This window comes from Schistocerca serialis, chromosome 2, assembly GCF_023864345.2.
Source record: "Schistocerca serialis cubense isolate TAMUIC-IGC-003099 chromosome 2, iqSchSeri2.2, whole genome shotgun sequence".
In the NCBI taxonomy this organism is placed as follows: Eukaryota; Metazoa; Arthropoda; class Insecta; order Orthoptera; family Acrididae; genus Schistocerca; species Schistocerca serialis.
The window spans coordinates 764,751,157-764,778,651 of record NC_064639.1 but is presented as its reverse complement, the minus strand read 5'-3'; the positions used below and the strand labels follow the sequence as shown (position 1 = coordinate 764,778,651).

Here is a 27,495-nt window from a genome sequence, read left to right as displayed (position 1 = left end):
TATTATTTTTTCACTGTCATTTCACGATAAATTATTTCCTGCTTTATTTCTGTATCGAACAGGTTCTAATATTTGGTTTAAAACATTTTTTTTCTACAATATCAAGAGTTTTAGCTCGTGTCACCCATCATTCGTTTAGCATGTTGCCAACCTAATAACCATGTACACAATGCTATCATATAAACAACGTAGTAAAGAAGGCTACGAGTTTCCACGGTGGTGCCATCTGCGGCTAAGCCACGTCATATTTTGAGTCTCAAACTCTTCAGTTTATTTTACCAAAATGAATATATTTCGACTAGTGGGAGATTTATCGCATCTATTAGCAATAATAATCTTACTGCTGAAAATATGGAAGACTCGTTCTTGTGCAGGTATGTTTTGTAACGTGTATCATACAGACATTGTTAGTTGGCTGGTAGCCGGTTCGTCTACCGATAACCACCATAATAATGCAAATTAGAACGATAAATTTTGAAACTTTCTGCATCGAACTTCTAAATTACTTCTCTATTGTTATAATAAGCCATTGGATGTTACTACACGTGCTTTTGTGTGCATTATGTGTGAGGTCAGAGTAACTGTCACACAATGGGATATTGACTAGTGTACACGTTAGATTTTTCGTTTGCCAATAAAGACTCTTAATGTGCATAACGTTGTAATCGAAAACATGAATATGTTTCAGGGATCTCTGGAAAATCCCAAATACTCTTCGCGTTGGTGTACACAACGCGATACTTGGATCTCCTGACGTCTTATATATCAGCATACAACACTGCCATGAAGATATTTTTCATCGCTGCTTCCTACGCAACAGTGTACTTGATGTATGTCAAATTCAAGGCAACATATGACCACAATCACGACACTTTTCGGTGAGTTTGTTTGTATCCTGCAAGTGGATGCTGTGCCTGTTATTTTCAACAGTGGACCTTTGTTTTGTGATCTGGCTAACTGCATAGCTTTTGCAATTGATATTCATTTATATTGTATTTATGTCCGGAAAATATTTCCTTTTGGATCATGTGAGGTCAAGTTTTTACACTTTCAATCTGGCATTAATCTTGGCAAGTGATCTGTGGCAGTCTATGTCTTTCATACAGCATTAAATATAAATACACTAAAAGTAACCTCCAAGTAAAGCCTGTAATATATGTGGAAATTCAGTTGCAGCTTTGTACAGAAATTCTTTCCCACCCTGAAACAGCATTGTATCTGTTGTACAGATCCCATGTTTGTATAGGAAGCCCTAATTTTCCCACTGGTGAGTGATATCTTGGAGTTTGAACCCAGTACTTTGATTTGTTAAAACACTCATATTTGTGTTATTTCGTAGTCACCTTAGTAGATACTTTGTGCTGGCAAATAATTAATTTTTTTATAGAGATGCTGTTCAACGTTGGTGGCTTGTATCATGTTCTAGACTCTTTCTGGGTCAGTTGAATCAACTGATACCAGAAATCAACTTCATCCCATAATATGATGATATGTGATAGTGCATGATGTCATATATGTGTGAATAGAACACTGATGATATTTCTTTTGTGTCTGTATTAGTTTTTGGAATGTAAATGGGGGTGGCCTATTGATCTTGTAGCATTGCCAGAGATCTATGTTTGATTGGAACATGACAGTTCGGGTGTGAATTGACAAAGCAGTAATGAACGTTACAGTTAATCCCAACTTCTGATACCAACTGCTTGTTTAGTGTCTGATAGTCTCCTCCCACTCCCCTCTCCCTCTCGATATCTTAGTTGCGGCGATAGACTTTAATGTAGCATAGCCAAAGGCCTAGGTCTGATTGTTAGGTGACATTGTGGTTGTGAGATGAATTAAGAAAATTTGTGTTACATATAATACAAATTGTGGTTGTGAGATGAATTAAGAAAATTTGTGTTACATATAATACAAATATCTAACACAAAGAAAAAGGCAAGGGAGAGATTATATAACTCCTACCTAATTCTGTATTGTATATTGTTTCCTCCATGGATATGTAATTTACAGGCATCTAAAGCATGACTTCACTGCAGTAACATGGGCAAATATAAATCAGTCTAAATTTTGGATGCTGAAACATCACAAAACTGTTCTGATATGTCTGTATTAAGTAAGTTTATAAATGGCACTTAAGTAATGTAGACATACTATTTTCCCCAAATCACACTTGCTCACTAAATGGAATAAGATTTTTATTTCCAGCTGTTTAAAGTTAAATACCGTAAATCAACTGTTTAAGCTAATCTGAAATTGGGTGATGTCAGTTGCCACACACCTAAACTGTATATTCTCACTGCTCATATATTTTTCAATCCATTGTACATTGCTGATCGTGTGCTTTCAAACTTGGATAAGCAAGACTGTACTAAATCATGGTTCATATAGTTGTAAAGTTGTTTGTGGTCGGATGTATAGTTAATTGTTTTATTTATTTATTTGTTCAGTCAAGCGAATGGCTGAAAACTTGCCATGACGCAGTGTCTTCTGCAAATCAGTACATATATTCATTTTTCACATTTTGTCACCCGTAAATGTAAAATGGCATTCTTAATAGACCAGTTAACTAGTCACTCAGTAAATGTCAAAACAACTCGTGCTATATGAGGATATTTTTCTCGTTGCCTCTCTTCTATTTTTTTTCTTCTCTCCAAAGTGGTAGATACAAGTAATCCAGAATGAGATTTTCACTCTGCAGCGGAGTGTGCGCTGATATGAAACTTCCTGGCAGATTAAAACTGTGTGCCCGACCGAGACTCGAACTCGGGACCTTTGCCTTTCGCGGGCAAGTGCTCTACCATCTGAGCTACCGCAGCACGACTCACGCCCGGTCCTCACAGCTTTACTTCTGCTTCTATAAGGTTCGGAAGGTAGGAGACGAGATACTGGCAGAAGTAAAGCTGTGAGGACCGGGCGTGAGTCGTGCTTCGGTAGCTCAGATGGTAGAGCACTTGCCCGCAAAAGCAAAGGTCCCGAGTTCGAGTCTCGGTCAGGCACACAGTTTTCATCTGCCAGGAAGTTTCAGATACAAGTAATGTCAATTTTGATGCAGTTTCTGGATATGACCATTGCCGATGCTTGCACAAATATGGGAAGTTGCTGAAAATGCAAAGTGCACATAATCAATACAGTTATAAGATCAGTACTAATGTTCAAAACATGATTAATTTCCTACAGCTGACTTTGTTCTCATTGTTTTATATTTTTAATATTGCACCATGAATAACATGTGGAAAGGAAAAGATTCTTGATAATACATTCTTCCAGAGATGACTGCTTCAGTATCTCCAATGGACTGAGCGTCAATGCTGTCACGACCAGTATCACAGCTATATAATAAGGAAGATGGCAGCAACCAAGAAACAGTCAGTTACTTCGTGACAATGGCCGAGGAGATGTGGCCAAGAGCTCATGATGTATAACTGCTTGAAATGGCTGCAAACCCAAGAAAATTTCCCTTAGTCACGTTGTCGTGAGACCTTGCTTTCATACATTACACCTAGATGATAAATTGATGTGACTGAGGCAGGCACCATACCATTAATACTTTATTTCAACATTGCAGAAATGTTTGTTCTACCCATCCTCATTAACACACGTTCGGAATCCACTCTCAGGTATACATTTGTGGGATGGTTTAGTGCCATGTTGGTCTTTTTTAGCACGAAAATATATTTTTATTATACTGTTTCATTACTTGATTTGAATTTTCCTCATTTTTGAAATATTTTCTTGGAAGTTAACTTCAGTTCACTCATTATTTTGAACAGCTGCAGTGTGGATGACCATTCATCTTCTAGAGGGAACGTTAAACAGTAGAACTGCATATAAATAAGGGTACTTGCACGCATTCTTCCGAAACTCCACCAGGAGAATAGTATACATTCCCACTCCCTCCCCATCCCCTTCCATCTTTCATTTGTGTGTTTTGGGGTGGGGAGGGATCCATTATGAGAAATGGGTGTCTTTGTTCGTACTATTGTTTGTATTCTTCACATGGTATTCCATGACTGCATTGCTGTTGTCACTCATTATCTTTTCATTTTTACAGAATTGAATTTCTGCTAATTCCGGCTGTAGCACTGGCACTCCTGATCAACCATGAATTTACAGTGTTGGAGGTAAGAATTAGCATTCAGCTATTAACCCCATAGTTACAACTATGCAAACAAATATTGCATTTCAGATTAATGAAATTAGAAATCAATAAATCAGTAAGTTGGGATAATGTAGATCTGCGAGAAATAACTCAAAGAGCTCCAGTACGACTTGCAGATAACTACTCAGCTGAAATTTATTTATTCACTAAATTGTGTGTATATAATCCCTACATTTGGAGACTATTGTAATTGTGCTGTCCTACAGACTTATGTCGACACTTTGTTTCGAACAAATAGATGTTATGTTTACAATCAAGTTTGTGGAGAATCCATTAGCAGGCAAAGGAAAATTTTATAGATCATATGCAGCCTGTGAATGTGTCACTCATATTGTTACATTTATTTCATCTTTTATGACAGAGTTCAAATTTTCCCTTACATGCAGCAGTGTGCAATTGTTTTGTGCCATTACAGGTACTGTGGACTTTTAGCATCTACCTTGAATCAGTGGCAATCCTACCTCAACTGTTTCTGGTCTCAAAGACTGGTGAGGCAGAAAGCATAACATCACATTACCTGTTTGCTCTGGGAGCTTACAGGGCACTTTACCTACTGAACTGGATATACCGTTACTACACCGAAGAACATTACGATCTCATTGCCATTGTAGCTGGTATTGTCCAGACAGTACTATATTGTGACTTTTTCTACCTGTATATTACCAAAGGTAAGTGGTAACTAAACAAAATATTATATATAGAGAGTATTTAAGTCTTTCTCAAGTTAAGTTTCCTGTTATATTCCTTTACGGTGACCATTACTCATAATAATTTAGATCATTGAACAACACTCATGTGAGATTGACCGTCTTTGATGGGTCCTTTTTGTAAGTAAATTTCAGATACTTAGGTAAAATGTAGTTTACTTGCTTAAAGAATATGTTGTGTTTTTTACAGAAATAAATTTAAGAAAGAAAACTTTTGAAATTCATACATTATGCACTTTGTGTACAGTCTGGACTGGGAGGAAATCCTTTAAGTGACTTAGATTGCCCTGCAACATTGAGGATATGTAAATTTATATAACTCATGTTGGAGCAATCCTTGATTCAAGCTCTGGAATGTGGAAATACAGAAGCGTCCGATCTTACCCGTCGGCTTTGACCCATGACGTCACAAATATGGCGGAAACGACCATAAACGACAATTCCAATATGGCGGATATAAAAACATCGCATACGTACCATAAACACTGAAATACACAGGTTTCACAAAAAGCCTAATGACTCTAACGGGACAAGCGTGGGAAATTGGGGGTTTTTGGGTGGGGAGAAACTAAATATACACAAATGTAGCCACCGACCGCCATACAAAACCACGCAAAACGACGAAAAAAATCAACATCACGAAACTGACCAAATACCAAAAAACACATTCTTATCCAGAATCAGACACTTCCCTTGACCTACATAGATCTACAGTAACTCCCGATCCCATAAATTAGGATCGAACACTTCCCTTGACCTATATAGCTCAACAGCAACTCCCGATCCCATCTCCAATTACAAAAATCTACATACTCCACCAAACATTGAGATTAACACTTCCCTCCAGCTATATAGTTCAACACCAGTTACCAATCCCATATCGACCACTACCCATGACCTATGATCTCAAACACATCTTCCAATACAAATACCAATACCAACCTTCACAGCCACAAATCTCAATGAAACACTTCCCTATACCCAATACACAACACATACACCAAAAACAAAAACAAAAATGAAACTTACCACAAAAAAGTTCCAGCCCCACAACCTAGATTGGCCACCACAATCACACACAAATGCACACACGCGCGCGCGCGCGCACACACACACACACACACACACACACACACACACACACACACACACACCAACGAAAAAATACTAAACTAAAATAAAAACCCAACCCACCCAAACGTCAACCCCCTCCCCCACAACCCCAAAATAAAAAATAAAAAACCCACAAACATAAACCAAATACAACATAAAAAACATCTCAATCACACACTACAACTCAACAAAAACTTCAACAAAATAGATCCTCCACAACAAAAAGAAAACACACACACACTCCCCCTCCCCCCCACCTTAACAAACACTATACAACAAAATAAACCACCCACCCCACCCTGAACCACAGCCACCCACCCACCTACCCAGCCCACCCTAACTAACCACTTTCGGCCTATACATTTTACCCACAACCCTTAAAAAAACCCGAACAATGCAATAGCCCTCTGGGACACTCTTCCGCCAACAGTACTCATCTAAATGAGACTGAAGGTTGGAAGAGCGCCTCTTCCCCCTCCCAAGAACTGACTTAACCGCCCCCCACATCCCCTCAATTGTGTTAGTGCAAGCCCCTGTATCATAATTCTTAAACTCTAAACTGTGGTTCACTACTAAATGATTAAATCCCCTCTCACCCAACCCCCTATAAGAAGAAAAAGCATCGGAAACTACTGTGGACCCCGGCTCTACATACTCCTCAATTAACCCCACTAATTCAGCCTTCGACCTCCCCTCCACAACCCTAAAAACACATTCGGAACTCCCACCCCCCGGAACAACAGCCCCCCACACCCAAAGACCAGCCACAGACTTCCCCCTCCCATACTTCCTTATCCCAAACTGCGACTCGTCCACCTCCACAACCACCCCATGCCCCCCCAACTTACCCCTGTACTTAATAAATTCCGAACACACTTCACGACAAAAGGAATACCAGTCTAAAACAGTCCTCTCACTCACACCAGTCTCAAACGCGCAAAAACTCTGGGGATCTATAACAAAAATAATACATAACAAGCACAATCTCACGCATGCCCAATCTAGACTTCTCGAACCAGGTACCGCGCCTTATGGAACGCCATACGCCATCTTTCCTGCAGCACCACATGTACCCGTCCCTGGTCCGAGAGGCCGGAACTTTAACCAATTTCATCGCCTCACGGCAAAGAGAGCACTTTACAACTTCGGCAATTAATCCGAATTGCTGTAGAAACTTGATCAGGTCAAACGGTGTCTCGCCCATCATCGCCCTCAACCGAACACTATTCATGCGGTCTTTCATATCCATTCCTGAACAAGAAACCACAACCGAATACACTCAATAACAAACTCACCCAACGTACAGCAATTACCATTACATTAACCATCACACAAAACCGTTAACTCACTAATACAAATTCCGCTTCAAAACCACGAACACAGCACTCACCACTGAGCAACAGCAAACTGACCCCAACAAACCAAACAAACGTAAACCATGAACACACCACCAGAGGGCACGACAAACACCCCCACGACATCTACAAACACGCCACAATCACAAACCAAACTCCGCGCCGTAATGACGTCACACACCACAACACGCTTACGTCACGGGTCAAAGCCGACGAGTAAGATCGGAGGTTTCTGTTGACCCTGGAATGTTTACAGCATCTTCTTTGGTGAAAGAATTTTGGAATACCATGTTCAGTAATTCCGCATCAGAGGAATTACCATCAGGAACTTTACCATTGCATTCCCATAGTATCTAGTTGCTGGTAAACTTTACATAAGACCAGAACCTCTTTGGATTTTCTGCCAGGTTTTGAGACAAAGTTTTGTTGTGGATACTATTAGAGGTATCCCACATTGAAGTATACAACAGATTTCAGGCATCTGTAAACCTCATAATTTTGCATTCCTTTAAATCTGGAATATTTCTTCTGTTGTTTCTTTAGCAATATTCTCACCTGTTTTGTGTACCATTGTACTTCTTTTCAATCTCATATTCATTTACTAGGTAAGGAGAGTTTCCCTCTCAATGGGAGGAAGGTATTACTGTTGTCCTGAAACCAGGGAAGGACCCACATATTTTAACTAACTAATGACCAACATCTCCATGAAATGGGCTGTGTAACCTATTTAAATAAATGGTCAATCACCATCTTTGTTGGTGCCTTGAAGCCGGAGGTCGTATATCGTGATTCCAAAGTTGCTTTCGGGCTTTCTGATCCAGTACAGATCACCTGGTTCATCTGGAATCTGCAGTGTTCAGTGCTTTCTCTCATCACCAACATCTGATTGCTGTGACTGCCTGGTGACATCTCATCCTATCTACATTTCATGAGTGGCATTTCTGGGGCAGTTTAATTTCCTATCTCTGACTTTTTCGGGTCCAGGTAGGTTTTTTTCTCTGCAACCAATATATACAGGAAACTGAAGTACCTCAGGGATTGGTTCCGAGTGTAATGCTGTTTGCTATCACCATCAATGGCACTGCAAATGCAGTAGGCCCCGCAGTCTCTCCATCACTTTATGTGGATGATCTTTGCCTGTACTATGCCTTTGCATCACTGCACTCCACTGAGCACCAGCTTCAGCGGGTTGTGTGGAGAGTGCATGATTGGGCTTCAAGTCACAGCTATCAATTTTCTCCTGCAAAATCATGAGTTGTGCATTTTTTCTGACTCCAGACTATGCATGTGCACCCAGAAATTTATGTTGGTGACCATTTACTTGGGCAGAAGTCGGTGTCTCACTGCTGCGGTTTAGATGACAGCAGCTTCTGGCTAATTACACAGTCATTATCTGTCAGATGCCTACTCTCTCAGGTCACCCAACTGTGTTCGACAATTGACTGCGCACTACCCAAAACTGGGTAGACCAGCTGGGATTTGATTCAGTACTCTAGTGAAGGACCTCCAGCAGCCTCCTTTAGTCTGTGTTCCAAGGGCTTCCTCCCACGGTCTGTACCCTGTCTTGTGATATGGATGGGCCTCTTTTGTGGCCCCAAGAAGGTTGCTTATTCTACCCTTGTCAGACACCTGTTTTGTTTGATCCTCCATGTTTATTCTAATTCAGTATACATCTACACAGACAGACTGGAAGTCAACGACAGGGTTGTTTACCATTTTGCACAGGCCAGGGTACACGCAAAGCACTCCCTGTTAAGTGCCTGCAGTGTATACACTGCAGAGTTCCCTGCCATATATCAGGCTAATCGGGACGTCAAATCCCTTGCCATGACAAACTGTCTGATTTTTGTCTCTCCATAAGTTGCTTATAAGGCATACCCCTGTGCTACCCCAAAAATCTTTTGCTCACCAACAGCCAGAACCTACTGGTTGACCTTTACAGCTCTGGAAAGACAGTGATATTCATCTGAACACTGAATCACAGAGGCATTCCAGAAAATGATCTTGCCAGCCATCTAGCTAAAGACACAACTACACGGGATCAACTTGACGTCGGAATACTGTGCCCAGACTTACAATTACAACTTTGACATAATATTTTGAGGCTCTGGGAATAGGAGTGGCAGGCTACTATTACCCTAAACAAGTCAAAAGTCATTAAGGGATCCACTAAAGTGTGGCATATATACTTCCAGGCCTCTCGGAAAGATGCCAGTGTGTTATGCCGATTACGCATTGTCCACACGAGACTCGCCCATGACTTCCTTCTGCGTCGGGAGGATCCTCCTCACTGCAGCTGTGGTCATCTGCTGATGATAGCACTTATTCTTGTTCAGTGTGCTCTGCTCTCTGATCTGTGGCACACTCTCTGCTTGTGTGCCCCACTACCTGAGATGCTTGTGAATGACGACAGCCACTGCAAAAGTGTTGAAATTCCTGAGGGAAAGTGGATTTTATGCAAATCTAAAATGCTACCCCATTTTCAGTGTGTGTCTTATGCGTCATCAGAATTATTTCATCTCATCTTCAACACAGACATCCAGTACTCTCTAACGAATAAAATCTCCGAACTGGCTTGGAATCGAATTCGGGACCCCACAACTTAGATGCTAACCACTAGACCACGAGCTGCAGATTCGTCAGGTCGTGGCGCACACCTGCAATCGAGGGTGCTCTGAGATCGAGATGTGGGAGAGGTCTGTAGACTAATTGCAGATTCTGTCGTTCGTGAACTCGCGAACATGCGCGCTACCTTCATCATGGTGTGAAGCTACTGAAACGGCAGTGCGAAAAATTTCGGCCGAGTGGCGCTCTCGGAGTTACGACAAGCTGAAATAAAAAAATCCTCAGCAAACCGAAACAACGGATATAAGATTCCGGGAAAACCACAGCAGTTAACAAATCACCTGCAGTGTTCCCATTTCAAACAGTGTGAAACAGGACGCCCTCTAAAACCACTTAAACAGAGAATACATCTATATTGTGTTTGTACCTTCACAATGGTCCACATAACACTTCTTAACGGATGGCCTCCCTCTCAGACATCTCGTCTCCAGCAGAGGCAACTGACGCCCCACTCATTAAAATAGTAACATGTGACTGCAGGTTATCTCAGTTTTCTTTTACCTATTATGTTAAAACTCTGTGACTTCCTTATATAGTTAGAGAACGCCACTCCCCATTTCTTTTTTCACTTTTTTACCTGTTTCTCTTATGAAATGGAAGGACTAATGACCCAGTAATTTAGTCCCTTTAAACACACAATAATCATCATCATCATCATCATCATCATTAATTTACTCTGTATAAAACTTAATGCTGTCAACACTATTTCTTTCAACTTGAGCCATATTTGGTGGACACTAACAAGGTGTGGGTGGACTGGAGACACTTGAAGGTGTCAAGCTAAATTTTTATCTGCTTTTTTAAATAGATGCCGTTTTCATTGCTTTTGGTGTATTTGGATGTTACAGTGTGCAATCGCATGACTGTGACTTTGCATGATACTGTTTGCTCAGGATTTTTTGGCACATAAGAAGTACATATTATCATAACTACTTACACTTAGTGGGCTCCAAACTAATTGCTCAAAGTAATTTTTGTAGAAAGTGTCTTGTAGAGTTTCATATGATGATTTATGCATGCCATGATTTTAAACATGTATTTTTGGCAGTATATCAAAGGCAGATTGAAGTCCCTGTCAACTAAAATAGTATGTACTTATTTGAAATGAATCTCAAATTTTCCAAGAACCTTTCAATAGTTTTAACATCTAAGATGAGGGTCAGTAAAAAGAAAAAGTTATTAATTCATTGTGGTAGCCGAGTATAGCTTCTACCCATATTAACTTACAGCAGCTATCAACTTCAGTTTGTCTATAACATAAACTACTTCCAACAGCTGTGAACACACCACCACCATTTGAGTTTATCCTTTTTGTACACCATTAGGTTCCTGATAAAAACTTGGCTGAATTTCTCTCTAACATCAGCCAACTTACAGTACCTATAATGCTTTCTAGGAGCACGTAGAGCTCTGGTCCTTTCCCGGAACAGCTATGACAATCCACTGGAATAATACTGTTCTGTTTTGTTTTTTCTCCAATACTCTCTCCTTATGTTCGACCGGCTCCGTGTGAGACTGTTTCTGACCATGTAAAGCACATTTTGACAGCATTTGAACCAGTCATAAATAGGATTTCTGCCCATAGCTTTTGTTTCACACTCTATTTTTTTGTATATTGTAGCAGCATTTGAATCAAGTGCATTTGCACCAGTACACTATGAGAAAGTCTTCAGTCCTATTTTATTTGAGTGACCGCAGCTCACAAATCCACTTCACCGTAATGGAGTGATTCCCAACCTGGGGATAATTACCACCAGTAGGGAACGGAGATGGAATTTGTTTGGATAATAAAAATAAAAGGGCTCAATTATGTTTTGGTCAGGTCACAAAACAAAATTAGTTTTCAAATATTGTTAGTGTTATGTCTACTACATAAGATTTACAATACTGATTACGTGAGTTTCCAGTAATTACTTTTTCTTTTCAAATACTAACAGTAATGTGTAAAACAATGTCAGGGATGTTACAGCTTGTGAAAGAAATGTATGAACATCCTCTTCCTCACACATTTCACTCACTACGCACATTCTTTGTACCATGCATCTATGTCAGTAAAATCAAGACATACTTCGTATATATCATAAATATATCCATAAATGCATTCTTAAAGTTATAGGTAGCTCCTACAGTGGACCAAAAATTGCTTCATCGTATATTTCACAACAGATAAATGAACTAATTGATAGCACAGCACACCAGTAACTATGTAAAGGCCACTGTGCTTCTGTTGGGCTTAGCTATTGTTATTATTGTTATTATTATTATTTATTATTGGCAGTGGTCAGTTACAACTTATTGGCAGCATGATGTCTCTTAATTTCTTCCTGTTCTGAAGTAAGTAGTAATAAAGTGTCATACAAACAGTGAGCGTAGTGCACACATAATAACTTGGTTGCTTTTAAGTGGGAGTGTGCAATGTGGATGAGGTTTCACTAGAGAAAGGAATGGTGCAGCGGAAGCATGTTTAGTAACGGGTGTCCGGTCCCAAAGTAGATACATAACTCTCTTTTTCTGAGAAGGAGCTGTAGGTAACACTCTTGATGACTCAGAATTGTTTCATCATTCTATAAGAAAATGTTCCAGTTGTGTCACTGACTCAGTAGTTCATTGTTCAATAAAACACCTACAAAAGCTAAATAACGATTTATCTTTTGTTGTTTTTAAAATGGTGTTCAAAGAGGGAACTTTTTCATTCTAAAGTTTAGTAAGGCACATCTGTTGGTGTGATCACACTTAGGGGTAATTGTCTCAGAAAGATTGGAAACCATTACCCTAATGTGTTGAACAGTATGCAGTGTTCCTTCATTGCTTTTTACACATGCCAAACAATGTGTTTTCACTTGTAATTGCCTTGAAAGTTTTTCTATTGAGTGAACTACTTAGACACATTTGTTTTTGTATATCTGCAGGGTCCTCCAGAATTATTTGGTCAAAATTAAATGAGAGCTGGAGAGAACCAAAGTGTACAGTGATTGCTGTAACAAATGGGTCCACTCAGCATACGCATCGAGAATGTTTCCGAATCAGTTAACAGCTGAATCAGAAAACATCCAAACCTGTGTACCTGACAGTTGTGGTACTTGATCCTTCAGTGATGTTGCGCACAAACCTCCAGTCACAACAAGTTAATATACCTGTGGTTGAGAAACATTTGTCCACAAAATATAATCCCAGTTGGGTGCAGGCATTGACAGTATATGATTGTCAAGTTTGAGTTCTTTTCACGTGTATTGTTCATGTTTGAAAACACATTAATATGGAAGATCCCATTTAACAGTTGGATGTTGATGGGCCACTTGATGAGTACACCAGTTGTCCCTTGTATCTTCCTTTTAGGAGTAATTGGCTACCTAGCTAGTGCACACACCTCTTCAAACCATGAATATTTGTCACATAAATTTTTATGTTTCGCTGCTGTGGATTTATCGTGTCAGATTTATATGTGGCACTCACGCTCTTTTAGCTGTTTCTTGACCGGTCAACCTGTCCCACCAATGTAAACTTACATTCTTAGAAGTGACATAATAAACTCAAGGTGTGTGCAATATATTGGTAGCACATCTGGTGGTCACAACAGGTTTATTATTTGTTTCTCTGATAGATAAATGTAATGCTCATTTGATGAAAAAAATTTCTCCGTATGCTTGGTGACTTCCTGCACATGTGGTAGTTCCACCTCTTCATCTGACTTTCGTGTTCTTAGTAGAGATGATTTTAGTGATCAGTCCAATTAGTGATCAATAAGCTCTGGTGATAGAACACAAGTGTACCATCTGGTGAGCTGTAAAATTGCACATCATGAAATGGCAACACAGACTTCTTTTCTATTTCTGAAGGAATTCATAGAGCACAATTTTCCCACGGAGGCCATATGACAAAGGTATTGTCAAAATAGCAGTGGTGCAGAATTAAAGTGTCAGTTCCTTGAAGGCTGCCATAAAGGGGTCTACTATCAGTGATCAGTGGTGAAACTCATTGCTAGGTAATCCATTTGCACGTTGTGATCGTCAAGTAGCATCGCTTGAGCTTACATTATGTCTGGAGCTATTTGCGTATTTAAACTGTTCACTGTCTCTTCCAGTGGTACATTTGTGAAGAGCAACATTGTCAGAATCAACCATGTGCACTGTGGGCAAGGTGGAGTGTTCGTTTAGAAATGTGCAGAAACCGCCTGACTCCAGTGAATATGATGACATATTTGTCCATGATGCTATTTCCCTGTTTATCTCAACCATCCAAAATAATTTGTGTCCAAAAGTAAAATAAAAGAATGTTTCGAGCAACATGATTGCCTTTCTTGAACTCCGTTCTTTGTGAAGATATGATCAGTAGTACATCTTTTTTGAATAGCACTGTATATTTTGTTATTTGATAATCCAACTCCTCTCCTCAAGACCAGTCCAAAACAAACTTCCTGGCAGATTAAAACTGTGTGCCCGACTGAGACTCGAACTCGGGACCTTTGCCTTTCGCGGGCAAGTGCTCTACCAACTGAGCTACCGAAGCACGACTCACGCCTGGTACTCACAGCTTTACTTCTGCCAGTACCTCGTCTCCTACCTTCCAAACTTTACAGAAGCTCTCCTGCGACGCATGAGTCGTGCGTCGGTAGCTCAGTTGGTAGAGCACTTGCCCGCGAAAGGCAAAGGTCCCCCATTCGAGTCTCGGTCAGGCACACAGTTTTAATCTGCCAGGAAGTTTCATATCAGCGTACACTCTGCTGCAGAGTGAAAATCTCATTCCAGTCCAAAACACATTATAGTGTACTATTCACATAGAAATGACATTAAGAGAAATGTAACACAAAATTTTGCTTGTCATCCTGTTCTAGCACATCATCATATGACCTGGCCAAAAATCTGACCAAAAATGCTTTGTCACTGATGGAAAATATTCCATCATATTCAGTACACTTCATCAGACTTGTAGAACACGAGTCCATCTTGCCAATGGAATCGCCCATTTGACATAAAGTTGCTATTCATAAATGTAGTATTGGAAAAGGCAGCGAAAATACTAAAAGAGCAAATTACCCACAATGTATGTAACCTCATGTGACACTGCTTGATGAGCACTTTTAAAGTTGAAAGGAAAATCTTATGAGCAGATGGATGGTGTAGCAGTGACATTGCCTATTCCATCATTAACAGGTGACATCTTTAGGGAAACATTAACGAATTTGCATTTAATTTGTCATTTCTGCAACAAAAATGTTGGCTTCCTTAAATTGAAAGTAGATTTCTCATTTGATCTCGTAGAGAAATTGGTCCACAAACTCTACCAGTAACTCAATGTACAGCACCAAAACATACGGTTTATGTTGGAAACAGGGTGTGGATGATAACACTTGGGCACACTATCTCTAGCAAGCCCACGAACAGTAATAGCTTTTTGCATTCTATATCCCACTATTAGCACCCACATGAATGAACTCAGTGTCACGCGACGCTGGTTGACAGTGAAATGTTTTACGATAACATAGGGATTTTTGTGGTGTATATTTGGCTGCTGTTTTCAGGTAAAATACTTAAAAGATTTAATCACATGCAGTTTTGACAGAAATTTAGAATTTTTGTAAGGTATGGAAAATATAGGTATTTAATTGTTAAAATACCAACAGTATTTTGTGTTAAGGTTTGCAGTGTAATGTGCTACAGAAAAAATGTTTATTGCAATAGAAGGGTGCATGCATCCAGTGACAACCAGGCAATCCAGGAAAAAATCTGGAATTTTTCATCTGGGGTAAAACCCAGGATTTTTTTATAATTCTGGGGAATTTTTTCATTGGTTCAGTTTTCAGTTAAATTTTTTCAAATTTGACTGGTAAGAAATAACAAAGAACTTTACTTTAGCCCGCTAATGCAAATACTTTTAAAAAATTTTGGGCCCAGAAGACCAGTCATTCATTCTACTATTTAAAATTTTGTTGGCACATTTGTGTTTGATATATCATAAACGTAAACACATGCTAGAACAGACCAAGCTTCATGGTTAGTTTTTTGTATTTATTTTAGTTCTTCCATAGATTATAAATTATGCAATAACTATGGCAAAAAGTATAATTATCCTTCAATAAACAAAGTGTGAAGTGAGTTTCTGAGCAATTTCTCATGGAACTGGCTTTTCTAAGGAAAAGTCAAAGTGCTAGGTGGAAAATGTACTCAGCCAGGTAACCCACAAAATATTCAGCTGCTGCAATTTAAGTTGTGCGCTTAGGGTCCACCTAACCACACCTTCTGGAAAAAAAACCAACCAAGAATTTTTGATGACTAAAATTAATTATATGTGTGAAGGCTTAGCTTTTCATGTAGCTGTGCTGTATCTATATTAATTTAAACCATTACCTTCTCCTATTTGTGTGTTTGTGCTACTTAACAATGATGCTGCTAGTTGCTGGCAAGATCATATGACATGAGCTATGATTGACTGACAGAAGAGCATGGCAATCTCAATTTCCGTGCTTCAGAAGCTGTTGTGCCGTATTTGGTGGAATACTTTCATAATATGAAAATATACAGTGTAAATGTTGCCAGTCATGAAAGATAAACATGTTGTTTTGCACTGGGTTTAATTCACTACAGTAGTACAAGTTTATATGCCAACTAGCTCTGCAGATGCCGAAGAGATCGATGAAATGTATGATGGGATAAAAGAAATTATTCAGATAGTGAAGGGAGATGAAAATTTAATAGTCATGGGTGACTGCAATGCGATAGTAGGAAAAGAAAGGGAAGGAAACGTACTTGGTGAATATGGATTGGGGGTAAGAAAGGAAAAGGGAAGCCGCCTGGTAGAATTTTGCACAGAGCATAACTTAATCATAGCTAACACTTTGTTTAAGAATCATGAAAGAAGGTTGTATACATACAAGAAAGCTGGAAATACTAGAAGGTATCAGATAGATGATATAATGCTAAGACAGAGATTTAGGAACCACGTTTTAAATTGTAAAACATTTCCAGGGGCAGATGTGGTCTCTGACCACAATCTGTTGGTTATGAACTGTAGATTAAAACTGAAGAAACTGCAAAAAGGTGGGGATTTAAGGAATGGGACCTGGATAAACTGACTAAACCAGAGGTTGTACAGAGTTTTAGGGAGAGCATAAGGGAACAATTGGCAGGAATGGGGGGAAAAATACAGTAGAAGAAGAATGGGTAGCTTTGTGGGACGAAGTAGTGAAGGCAGCAGAGGATCAACTAGGTAAAAAGATGAGGGCTAGTGGAAATCCTTGGGTAACAGAAGAAATATTGAATTTAATTGATGAAAGGAGAAAATATAAAAATGCAGTAAATGAAGCAGGCAAACAGGAATACAAACATGTCAAAAATGAGATCGACAGAAAGTGCAGAATGGCTAAGCAAGGATGGCTAGAGGACAAATGTAAGGATGTAGAGGCTTATCTCACTAGGGGTAAGATAGATACTGCCTACAGGAAAATTAGAGAGACCTTTGGAGAAAAGAGAATCACTTGTATGAATATCAAGAGCTCAGATGGAAACCCAGTTGTTTGCAAGAAGGGAAAGCAGAAAGGTGGAAGGGGTATATAGAGGGTCTGTACAAGGGCGATGTACTTGAGGACAATATTATGGAAATGGAAGAGGATGTAGATGAAGATGAACTGGGAGATATGATACTGCGCAAGAGTTTGACAGAGGACCGAAAGACCTAGTCAAAACAAGGCCCCAGGAGTAGACAACATTCCATTAGAACTACTGACTGCCTTGGGAGAGCCAGTCCTGACTAAACTGTACTATCTGTTGAGCAAGATGTATGAGACAGGCCAAATACTCTCAGACTTCAAGAATTATTATGGAAATGGAATAGGATGTAGATGAAGATGAACTGGGAGATACGATACTGCATAAGAGTTTGACAGAGGACCGAAAGACCTAGTCAAAACAAGGCCCCCGGAGTAGACAACATTCCATTAGAACTACTGACTGCCTTGGGAGAGCCAGTCCTGACTAAACTGTACTATCTGTTGAGCAAGATGTATGAGACAGGCCAAATACTCTCAGACTTCAAGAAAAATATAACAATTTCAATCCCAAAGAAAGCAGGTGTTGACAGATGTGAAAATAGCCGAACTATCAGTTTAATAAGCGACAGCTGACTTGATCAGGCGTGATATTGTTCTAGTGAAACAGAGGTCCTTGGGGCAGCTGGGGACCAAGCAGATCCCTTGCAGATGTGTCTGTGGCCTTAATTTTGTCTCAGAGTTCTCTGACTGACGTGACAAAGTAGTCATTCAGTTCTCTTGGATCAAGCAAGAGTTTGACATACTTGGCTGGAAGAATTATCTTGTCTAATAACCCCCCGTTGTATACATGGAAGAATCCTGGAGATACTAAAAGGTATCAGATAGATTATATAATGGTAAGTCAGAGATTTAGGAACCACGTTTTAAATTGTAGGACATTTCCAGGGGAAGATGTGGACTCTGACCACAATCTATTGGTTATGAACTGTAGATTGAAACTGAAGAAGTTGCGAAAAGGTGGGAATTTAAGGAGATGGGACCTAGATAAACTGACTAAACCAGAGGTTGTACAGAGTTTCAGGGACAGCATAAGGGAACAATTGGTAGGAATGGGGGAAAGAAATACAGTAGAAGAAGAGTGGGTAGCTTTGAGGGACGAAGTAGTGAAGGCAGCAGAGGATCAAGTAGGTAAAAAGACGAGGGCTAGTAGAAATCTTTGGGTAACAGAAGAAATATTGAATTTAATTGATGAAAGGAGAAAATACAAAAATGCAGTAAATGAAGCAAGCAAAAAGGAATACAAACGTCTCAAAAATGAGATCGACAGGAAGTGCAAAACGGCTAAGCAGGCATGGCTAGAGGACAAATGTAAGGTTGTAGAGGCTTAACTCACTAGGGGTAAGATAGATACAGCCTACAGGAAAATTAAAGAGACCTTTGGAGAGAAGAGAACCACTTGTATGAATATCAAGAGCTCAGATAGCAACCCAGTTCTAAGCAAAGAAGGGAAGGCAGAAAGGTGGAAGGAGTATATAGAGGGTTGATACAAGGGCGATGTACTTGAGGACAATATTATGGAAATGGAAGAGGATGTAGATGGGAGATAGGATACTGCGTGAAGAGTTTGACAGAGCACTGAAAGACCTGAGTCGTAACAAGGCCACGGGAGTAGACAACATTCCATTAGAACTACTGACTGCCTTGGGAGAGCCAGTCCTGACAAAACTCTACCATCTGGTGAGCAAGATGTACGAGACAGGTGAAATACCCTCAGACTTCAAGAAGAATATAATAATTCCAATCCCAAAGAAAGCAGGTGTTGACAGATGTGAAAATTACCGAACTATCAGTTTAATAAGTCACAGCTGCAAAATACTAATGCAAATTATTTACAGACGAATGGAAAAACTGCTAGAAGCTGACCTCGGGGAAGATCAGTTTGGATTCCGTAGAAATGTTGGAACACGTGAGGCAATACTGACCTTACGACTTATCTTAGAAGAAAGATTAAGGAAAGGCAAACCTACGTTTCTAGCATTTGTGGACTTAGAGAAAGCTTTTAACTGTGTTTACTGGAATACTCTTTCAAATTCTAAAGGTGGCAGGGGTAAAATACGGGGTGCGAAAGCCTATTTACAATTTGTACAGAAACCAGATGGCAGTTACAAGAGTCGAAGGACATGAAAGGGAAGCGTGGTTGGGAAGGGAGTGAGACAGGATTGTAGCCTCTCCCCAATGTTATTCAATCTGTATATTGAGCAAGCAGTAAAGGAAACATAAGAAAAGTTCGGATTAGGCATTAAAATCCATGTAGAAGAAATAAAGACTTTGAGGTTCGCCGATTACATTGTAATTCTGTCAGAGACAGCAAAGGACTTGGAAGAGCAGTTGAACGGAATGGACAGTGTCTTGAAAGGAGGATATAAGATGAACATCAACAAAAGCAAAACGAGGATAATGGAATGTAGTCAAATTAAATTGGGTGATGCTGAGGGAATTAGATTAGGAAATGAGACACTTGAAGTAGTAAAAGAGTTTTGCTATTTGGGGAGCAAAATAACTGACGATGGTTAAAGTAGAGAGGATATAAAATGTAGACTGGCAATGGCAAGGAAAGCGTTTCTGAAAAAGAGAAATTTGTTAACATCGAGTATAGATTTAAGTGTCAGAAAGTCTTTTCTGAAAGTATTTGTTTGGAGTGTAGCCATGTATGGAAGTGAAACATGGACAATAAATAGTTTGGACAAGAAGAGAATAGAAGCTTTCGAAATGTGGTGCTACAGAAGAATGTTGAAGATTAGGTGGGTAGGTCACGTAACTAATGAGGAGGTATTGAATAGGATTGGGGAGAAGAGAAGTTTGTGGCACAACTTGACTAGAAGAAGGGATCTGTTCGTAGGACATGTCTTGAGGCATCAAGGGATCACAAATTTAGCATTGGAGGGCAGCATGGAGGGTAAAAATCGTAGAGGGAGACCAAGAGATGAATACACTAAGCAGATTCAGAAGGATGTAGGTTGCAGTAGGTACTGAGAGATGAAGGAGCTTGCACAGGATAGATTAACATGGAGAGCTGCATCAAACCAGTCTCAGGACTGAAGACCACAACAACAAAGGTAAACATCGTAGACCATATCCCTCTGTTCAGACAATTGATTGTCCTTGCTTTTATATGTTCGATAGAGTATGAGCATATTTTGTGTAATTTCTGCCAGTTCTTTTGTATATCAGTTTATTTTTGTATTTTTATGTTCAACTGAGGACCTAACTTTTATTAATGGGGAACAGGAGCACCTTATATGTCTATATTTTTTAAAGAAAGCTTCAAAACCATTTTCAGCTCCTGGGTGACACTCATAAACAGAGTTCCAGTTTGTGTCCTTTAACTTTTTAATAAATGACATAATGTGCACCTCTCTCTGACCTCTTACCCATTGGTATAAGATGGCTTATTATGATAAAGTGTTAAAAGCAGTGGATCATAATCTGCAAAAGCACAATCAGCCAAGCTAACCACATATTCCTCTCTATGCAAATTAACAATAATATTGTCCAGGCAGGCATCATTATGAGTAGGACACTTGTTTGTGCAGTGCAAATTTAAAGATCTTAATATATTAAAAATGTTCTGGAATCTTGCTGCCTTGAATTTCCCATTTTAATATTAAAATCACCACAAATAACAGTCTTTGTTTTAAACTTAAAAAGTTTCATGACCACTAGTTCAACATTTGTGTCTCCATTTGGAGACCTATACAGGCTAACAATTACCATGTTTTCTTCAGTCAGTCTTACACAGCTAAACTCAGCATTTACATCTGAACAATATGGCGTTATATCTACTTTTGAAAATTGTTGGACATGCTTGATATAAATTCCAGCACACCCATTTTTTCTGTTTTTCCTTCACATTATGTCAGCTAAAACATATCCTTGAGGAACAAAACTGTCAGCTTATTTTCTGTTAGCCGGTGTTCTGACACACACACATCGCACATCTACATCCTTAATGTTACAAAAATGTTTCAATTCCAACACTTTATTTCTTAGACAACAAATATTGACTTGCAGTAACCTTAATATTTTGTCATTGTTTTCATTTTCAAGTGAGCACTGATCTGCATGTGGCAAATCCGAGTTGCACATCTTGTTTCTGAGTTGGAATTGCTGGAATATTTACTTCTGCTAAAAAAGCATTTTCATCAGTGCTCTTGGTACAAGTCACTGTTTCATTATGTTGCATGTTAAATTCTAAAGATACATCAGTTTTGTCTTTCAAATGAATAACATGCTTTATACCTCACTGCATGTTTGATTTTGCATGAACTATATCCAAGATCTTGCAACTAACAAATGCTTTTCCCAGTCTGTTGATGTGCAAACCATTTGATGTGTGAAATCATTTCCCTAGTGTGCTTATATCAATGTGTGTTGTATTTTTGAATTCCCTGCATATATCTTGCACATCTTTATTTGTTTGTTTTGTTTTTACACAGGACCAGTTATGTAAGTCTTCACGATGTGGTACAGAAAAAACAATCACATTCATGTTCCGGAGTCCGTGCAAGGAAGAGCACGAAATCTTTTGCTTTGTTTTTAGCTACATTGTTTGTCCCCGCAAGAAAGACAGAAAAATCGCTACTGTTCAGACCTAAGATTATTTCGTGGCTGATTGCAGTTGCTGCTTTGAAATTTGCATCTGGTTTCAGTATGCTGTTGACTTTGTCTGCGTATACTTTGCAGTTCAGACAGTATTCCTCACCCCTGACTATCAGTGTAAATGTCCATTTTACTTGTGGGCCTATTTGTTGCCGGAAGATCACCATTATTTGGTCTATAATCACAAGTACCTGTTGCGTCTTGATTCACATTTTCTATGTCTTCTTTTTTGTCAATGTGAGATGGTGATAACACACGAGAATTACTACCGGTTGGTAAATGAATATTGTTCACATTCATGTTATACAGGTTGTTTTTCCGCGACGAAATTCTTCCTTCTCTTGTCTTGTTTCTGCCGTCTTCGATGCTGCCATGTGGTTTCACATTGTTCAGTTTTTTCACAGTCCATATTAGAAAGTAATTGATAGCGATTGTCATTCACTAAATTTCCGTTTACTACAGTGTCTTCAATGGTTTTTACTTTACGTGTGCTGTTTTTAAATGACATTTTTGTCTACTTTCGTGCATTGTTATAACTACATTGTGGAAGATTTGATTGCGATTGCGACTCACTTTTTTCTTTTTGAAGTTTAGAGGTATCCGTTTTTAATTCACTAATAACAAGTGGCAAACTCAGTTTCGTAATTTCATCTTTACACTTTGCACACACTTGCTTTTTCACTGCCCAGTTCACAATTTTTCATGGCGATACTTTATGAACTTTACCCTGGCAGCCATCTTAACTCACAAGAGGCAATAGTCAGGTCACCTCTCAATGCAAATTGCAATGAAGGTTACAAGCTTTCATCTCCTTGACTGCCAGTAGTAACCAGCTTACAGTTTGCAGACATAAACACTTCCATGGAAAGCACAAAATATACTGATCTGTCCTAACAGTATATAAGAAGTAAGTTGTGTTGTCCTGTTGGTTTAACATTGTATATTATGATGCAAACCTCAATGCAGGAAAATTTTATTGAATTGCTGCTGCAAGTATTTTATCAGTAAATTGTTGTTATTGATTATACTCTTCATTACAAACATGGGTGACCTCCCTCTGCATATCCATTCAGTTGTCTGAATACCTCATGCTTGTTTCAAAAATGAGTAATAGATAATGTTAATTTAACTTCACTATAGAGAAGTTTGTCAGAAAAATTGGTGTCATAAATACAGGTGCATAATTGGTATGGAAAACACAGATTTACATATTTCGGTAAGTGTGTTGAAATTTGAAATACATTTGTATTGAGAAAGTCTTTAATTTTATGCTTGTTGTAGATTGGTTGACAGTAGTGGGGGGGGGGGGAAGAGAAAGAGAGAGAGAGAGAGAGAGATATTTATTCTATGTTTTTTATGTCTTAGTTGCCATAACTTGCTGGTTTACACCATGATGTTCCAACACATCATCATCATCATAATATGCAGTTCTTCAGTATCCTCCAACAATAACTTTACATACTGCTAGTTAATCAGTGTAATAATACTACTTTCACCACTGGCTACTTGTGAGAGAATACATTCCAACATGTGAAGATTTTTCTTGTGTGAAACTTATTACGGTCTGAACTCAACCTGCACTTATTGTATAATGTGAAGCAAAACTGAAGAAGATGTCGTTTGATGATAGATAAAACATTTTGTTTCAGTAAGGTCTTCTCGATTTACAAACTGTGGCTTTTCAAATAAATCACTCGAGCTTTCAATAGCCATCTGCGTGATCGTCATCGGGAGTTAAAATCGCTGACTGCTCAGGCTGGCACAGAGTCCTGTTTATATAAGTGTGATGGCAAGGACTGAAATCTTCCGTGGGTGGCCAAAGTGATGTATGCATGGAAGACAAGTTGGGCAATTCATAGAAGCTGCAGCCCACCTTGGGACAGAGGGATGTCAGTTGGCGCAAAGGGCAGGTGCCACATTTGAAACTTGTTCATGCCTCTATGCAAGTGTCTTTTCTTTGCTTTCGCTTGCAATTTAAGGCCTGACCCAGTCAAGTTCTCTTTGTTTAATATATTATGAGTACTGTTCACAACACTTATCAACAGTGCAAATAGTTTGTCCTATTTAAATGCTACAACATTTGCTGCATTACATCATACGCACCAGGAACTCAGACCTACTTTGTCATTTATGGGGCGTAACATATCGCACATCTTAAAGACGAGCTGGAACAACAGTCTCAGTCTGCATCTCTGCAACACATGTCCTGTCTCGGTAATCATTTTCCCTCAGTATGGAAGCAATGCAGCCAGCTTGGCCTCTTCCGCTGATTCATGAGATGTCTTTCATCGGTGCTGCCAGAGAGCTTTTGCAGTCTCTCCTTTGCTGTAACCATTTACCCTGGCCATATGTCTCAAATGTTGAAATTCCAACAGTAAATGATTTTAGTCAAATGTAATTTTTGCTGAAGAACGCGTATTGCTGTCTTGAAAATTGAAGTACTGGATTTGCAGTAAATTTTCACAACGAATATTGTCAAAAACGTATACGTGTTTTACAAAATAAAATTGTACTTAGAGCTTAGTGATGTGGTTGTCTTTAGACAAAAGCAGTTTAATGGCAGTGTGGCCCATAGGGGTTAAATTGAGAAATACACACTGTCAGAAAGCAGTGCTAAACTTTCCTTGATATGACAGACAACAATAAATTAGATATTTGTCATAAAAATATTAAATCATACTTAATAACTACATCATATTCTCACAGTGTAAACATTTCTGTTTCAGTTTTAAAGGGAAAGAAACTACAACTTCCAGCTTAAGGTGCAAAGAACGTAAAGACCTCTGTTTAAATTGAGGTTGAGCTTGTTTTATGCCAAATGTTAGTCATCTGTGTGGGATTAGCTGAAAAGAGATGACGACTTATGAAGAATATGATTGTGAAACACTAGTGTTAAGTGCACAGAAACATTTCATTAGTGTCATGCTGTTTGCATGAAACTGAAACTGTAAACTTAAATTCACTTACATATATGCACATCGTTGGACTCAAGGATGAAGTTTCATTAACATGTAGTTTTGTAACAGATGTTTGATAATTTAATATACTTTCATTTTAGTAGTCTTATTATTCTCAAGACTGCATGTGAATATGTGTGAACTTCATGTTACGATTGTGTATGAATATAAAGCAGTTTCAGAAAAAATACTTCATGAAATTATTTGTATCTAAGAAGTTACCATATGGAATTCTATTTCTGTTTGTTAGAAATATTACAGTATAGGAGCCAGTGTGTACAAACATGTTTTGCTAAACTCAGTGGGGTGAAAACATTCCTGGTAAAGGTATCTTAAATGTGAAGTAATTCAGAATAATTGTCACATTGGCTGCTATTTTTTAATTTATTTTCTTGTTTACAAAGAAGCTAATTAAAGAAGCACATTACAGACATAGTTTCTAACTTGGTGCATTTACTGTTCAGTATTTTTAAGTAGTATGTATGCTACTTACTTATGCCATATACCACTTCTAAGAAAAAATGAATTGCATGATTGAGATTTGCTGTATGACTGTGGCTGTTTATTTCAAAGCTGTAAAAAGTTTTAATGTGTGGTTTAAGTTGTGATGACTGTTTTTGTACCTCATGCTGTAAAAATTGCTGTATTTTCTAAAATACAATTTGACATCAAACAAGTCCTGTTCAGTGGTTAAGACAATAGTAAGAGAATATTTACAGAGATAGTAGAATTCCACTATAGTGTTCTACTAATTAATTTCAAACAGCGGTGCATATTCGTATGAGCATTTGTCATCATATGGGAAGAGGAACTAAAACAAGTTTTATGGGTATTCAAGGGGGTTTTCGGGAATAGTTTACTTAATTCAGTGAGAGAATAATGGCACTTGGAGAAAAAACTATAGTACTTATCAGATAAATGGAATGACTGTGTCACTAGTAGCAATTATATTTTGTTACTTTTAATGTTTTTTCATAGATGAATATCAGGCATGAATGGCCAGTTTAAAAAAATACCATAAATGAATAGACAGTATGAAAAAGACATAAAATGTGTATAAGTTGCTCCCACAACAGTGAGCACCTGTTTCACTTGCTTCATAATTCTTCCACTAGAATAATGTGTTATGTGGAGATCTCAGTGATTAACCATCCTCCTTACTGAATATCTGCATTCAGTTTCTTTTGCCTGTATTAAATCTCCAGAAATGTTTTGGTTCTTTAGTTTTATTCCTACTGTCTGTGTCATTACACTAGCATCGGGTATTCTTTTCTCTATTCTTATACTTGAGAAATGTGTTTGATATTGTGCTTCCTATAGTGTAAGATAGTCAGCATATATTGCTATGTTTTTTCCTTGGATATGAACATTATCATACATATCACTGTAATGCAGTTACTGACAAGGGTGTTCCTTCTTGCCATCTTTCCATAATGGTCAGTGTGAACCATCAGGTTCTGCATTATTTCCAGTATCTTTTGTGTGTTGAATGTAAGGTTTTTGTAACCAAATGCCTTTATCACCAGTAGCGTACTTCCAGGTATTCTGCCAAGTTGTTGGCTGCATTTTGTGCACAAAATGCAAATAATAGCTCAGTAGAGCACCAGAAGCACATTATTAATCAGTCATGCGGAGAACACCAGAGAGATCACCGTCTATATTTGCATTTGCTGGTTCTTTCTCCCTCCTTATTTGGAAAATATATTTCACCAATTGAGTATCCTCTGCATATACTTGCAGCCAGAGAAACAAAAAAAAAGCTTTCTTTTTAATTTAATTTTTTTCCTTAATAATCTTACTATTGTGAGAACCGGATTCATCTTCACTTTTAGCAACATAACTTTATCACACACAGTTACTTTAAAAAGTTCGCAAATTTGAGTAGCTGGGACCAGACAAAGGACAATTTTTGTGTTACGTAAGTTACAAAAAATATGCCTTGAACTAAGCACCTGCAAAATAATGGAAATAGTAAGCAAGCACTGGCTACAAACCCCAAAGGAAATGCATATTGTCATTGTGTCTTCACAACTTGGAAATATTGGTGGCATGTGGAGCCACTTTCTTTGGTTATCCAAATACAGATACTTTTGTTATTTGTAAAACTGGTGGTACTGTTTGCATCTATTGCTCTGTAAGCTGTTGTGTGTGAAATTAAGCTCATTTGTATTAATGAGTCATTTTACCAGAAGCTACTCAGAGAAAATGTGTGTACTTAAATGCTTCATGAACTTTGTCATGCGACATATGTTTTGGAATTAAAACTTTATATCAAGATGGAAACAGGTACATGTACCATTTTGAATTATCAGGAAACTACAGTGTGAGAGACACACACAAATAACTGTTTGTACTAATCAAAGATTGTGTTATATAGCATAATTTCATCACATTCAAACCTGACATTTTTAAAAATTATAGACATTCTTGGATCTGA

At 38.5% G+C, this 27,495-nt stretch overlaps 1 protein-coding gene across 1 annotated transcript; it reads left to right on the top strand.

Moving 5' to 3' along the window:
• The first annotated feature begins 200 nt into the window (after positions 1-200).
• On the top strand, positions 201-27,495 carry LOC126457985 (ER lumen protein-retaining receptor). Its single transcript, XM_050094750.1, has 5 exons — positions 201-374; positions 689-878; positions 4,052-4,121; positions 4,575-4,827; positions 24,828-27,495. Exons 1-5 carry the CDS (start codon positions 284-286, stop codon positions 24,860-24,862), a joined length of 639 nt encoding a protein of 212 aa, XP_049950707.1. The 5' UTR covers positions 201-283; the 3' UTR covers positions 24,863-27,495.

Coding starts and splice junctions, on each gene's coding strand:
- LOC126457985 (XM_050094750.1), top strand. CDS start 284: ATGAATATATTTCGACTAGTGGGAGATTTATCGCATCTATTAGCAATA. Junction 375..688: donor GAAGACTCGTTCTTGTGCAG/GTATGTTTTGTA, acceptor AATATGTTTCAG/GGATCTCTGGAAAATCCCAA. Junction 4,828..24,827: donor CTACCTGTATATTACCAAAG/GTAAGTGGTAAC, acceptor TTTCTGTTTCAG/TTTTAAAGGGAAAGAAACTA.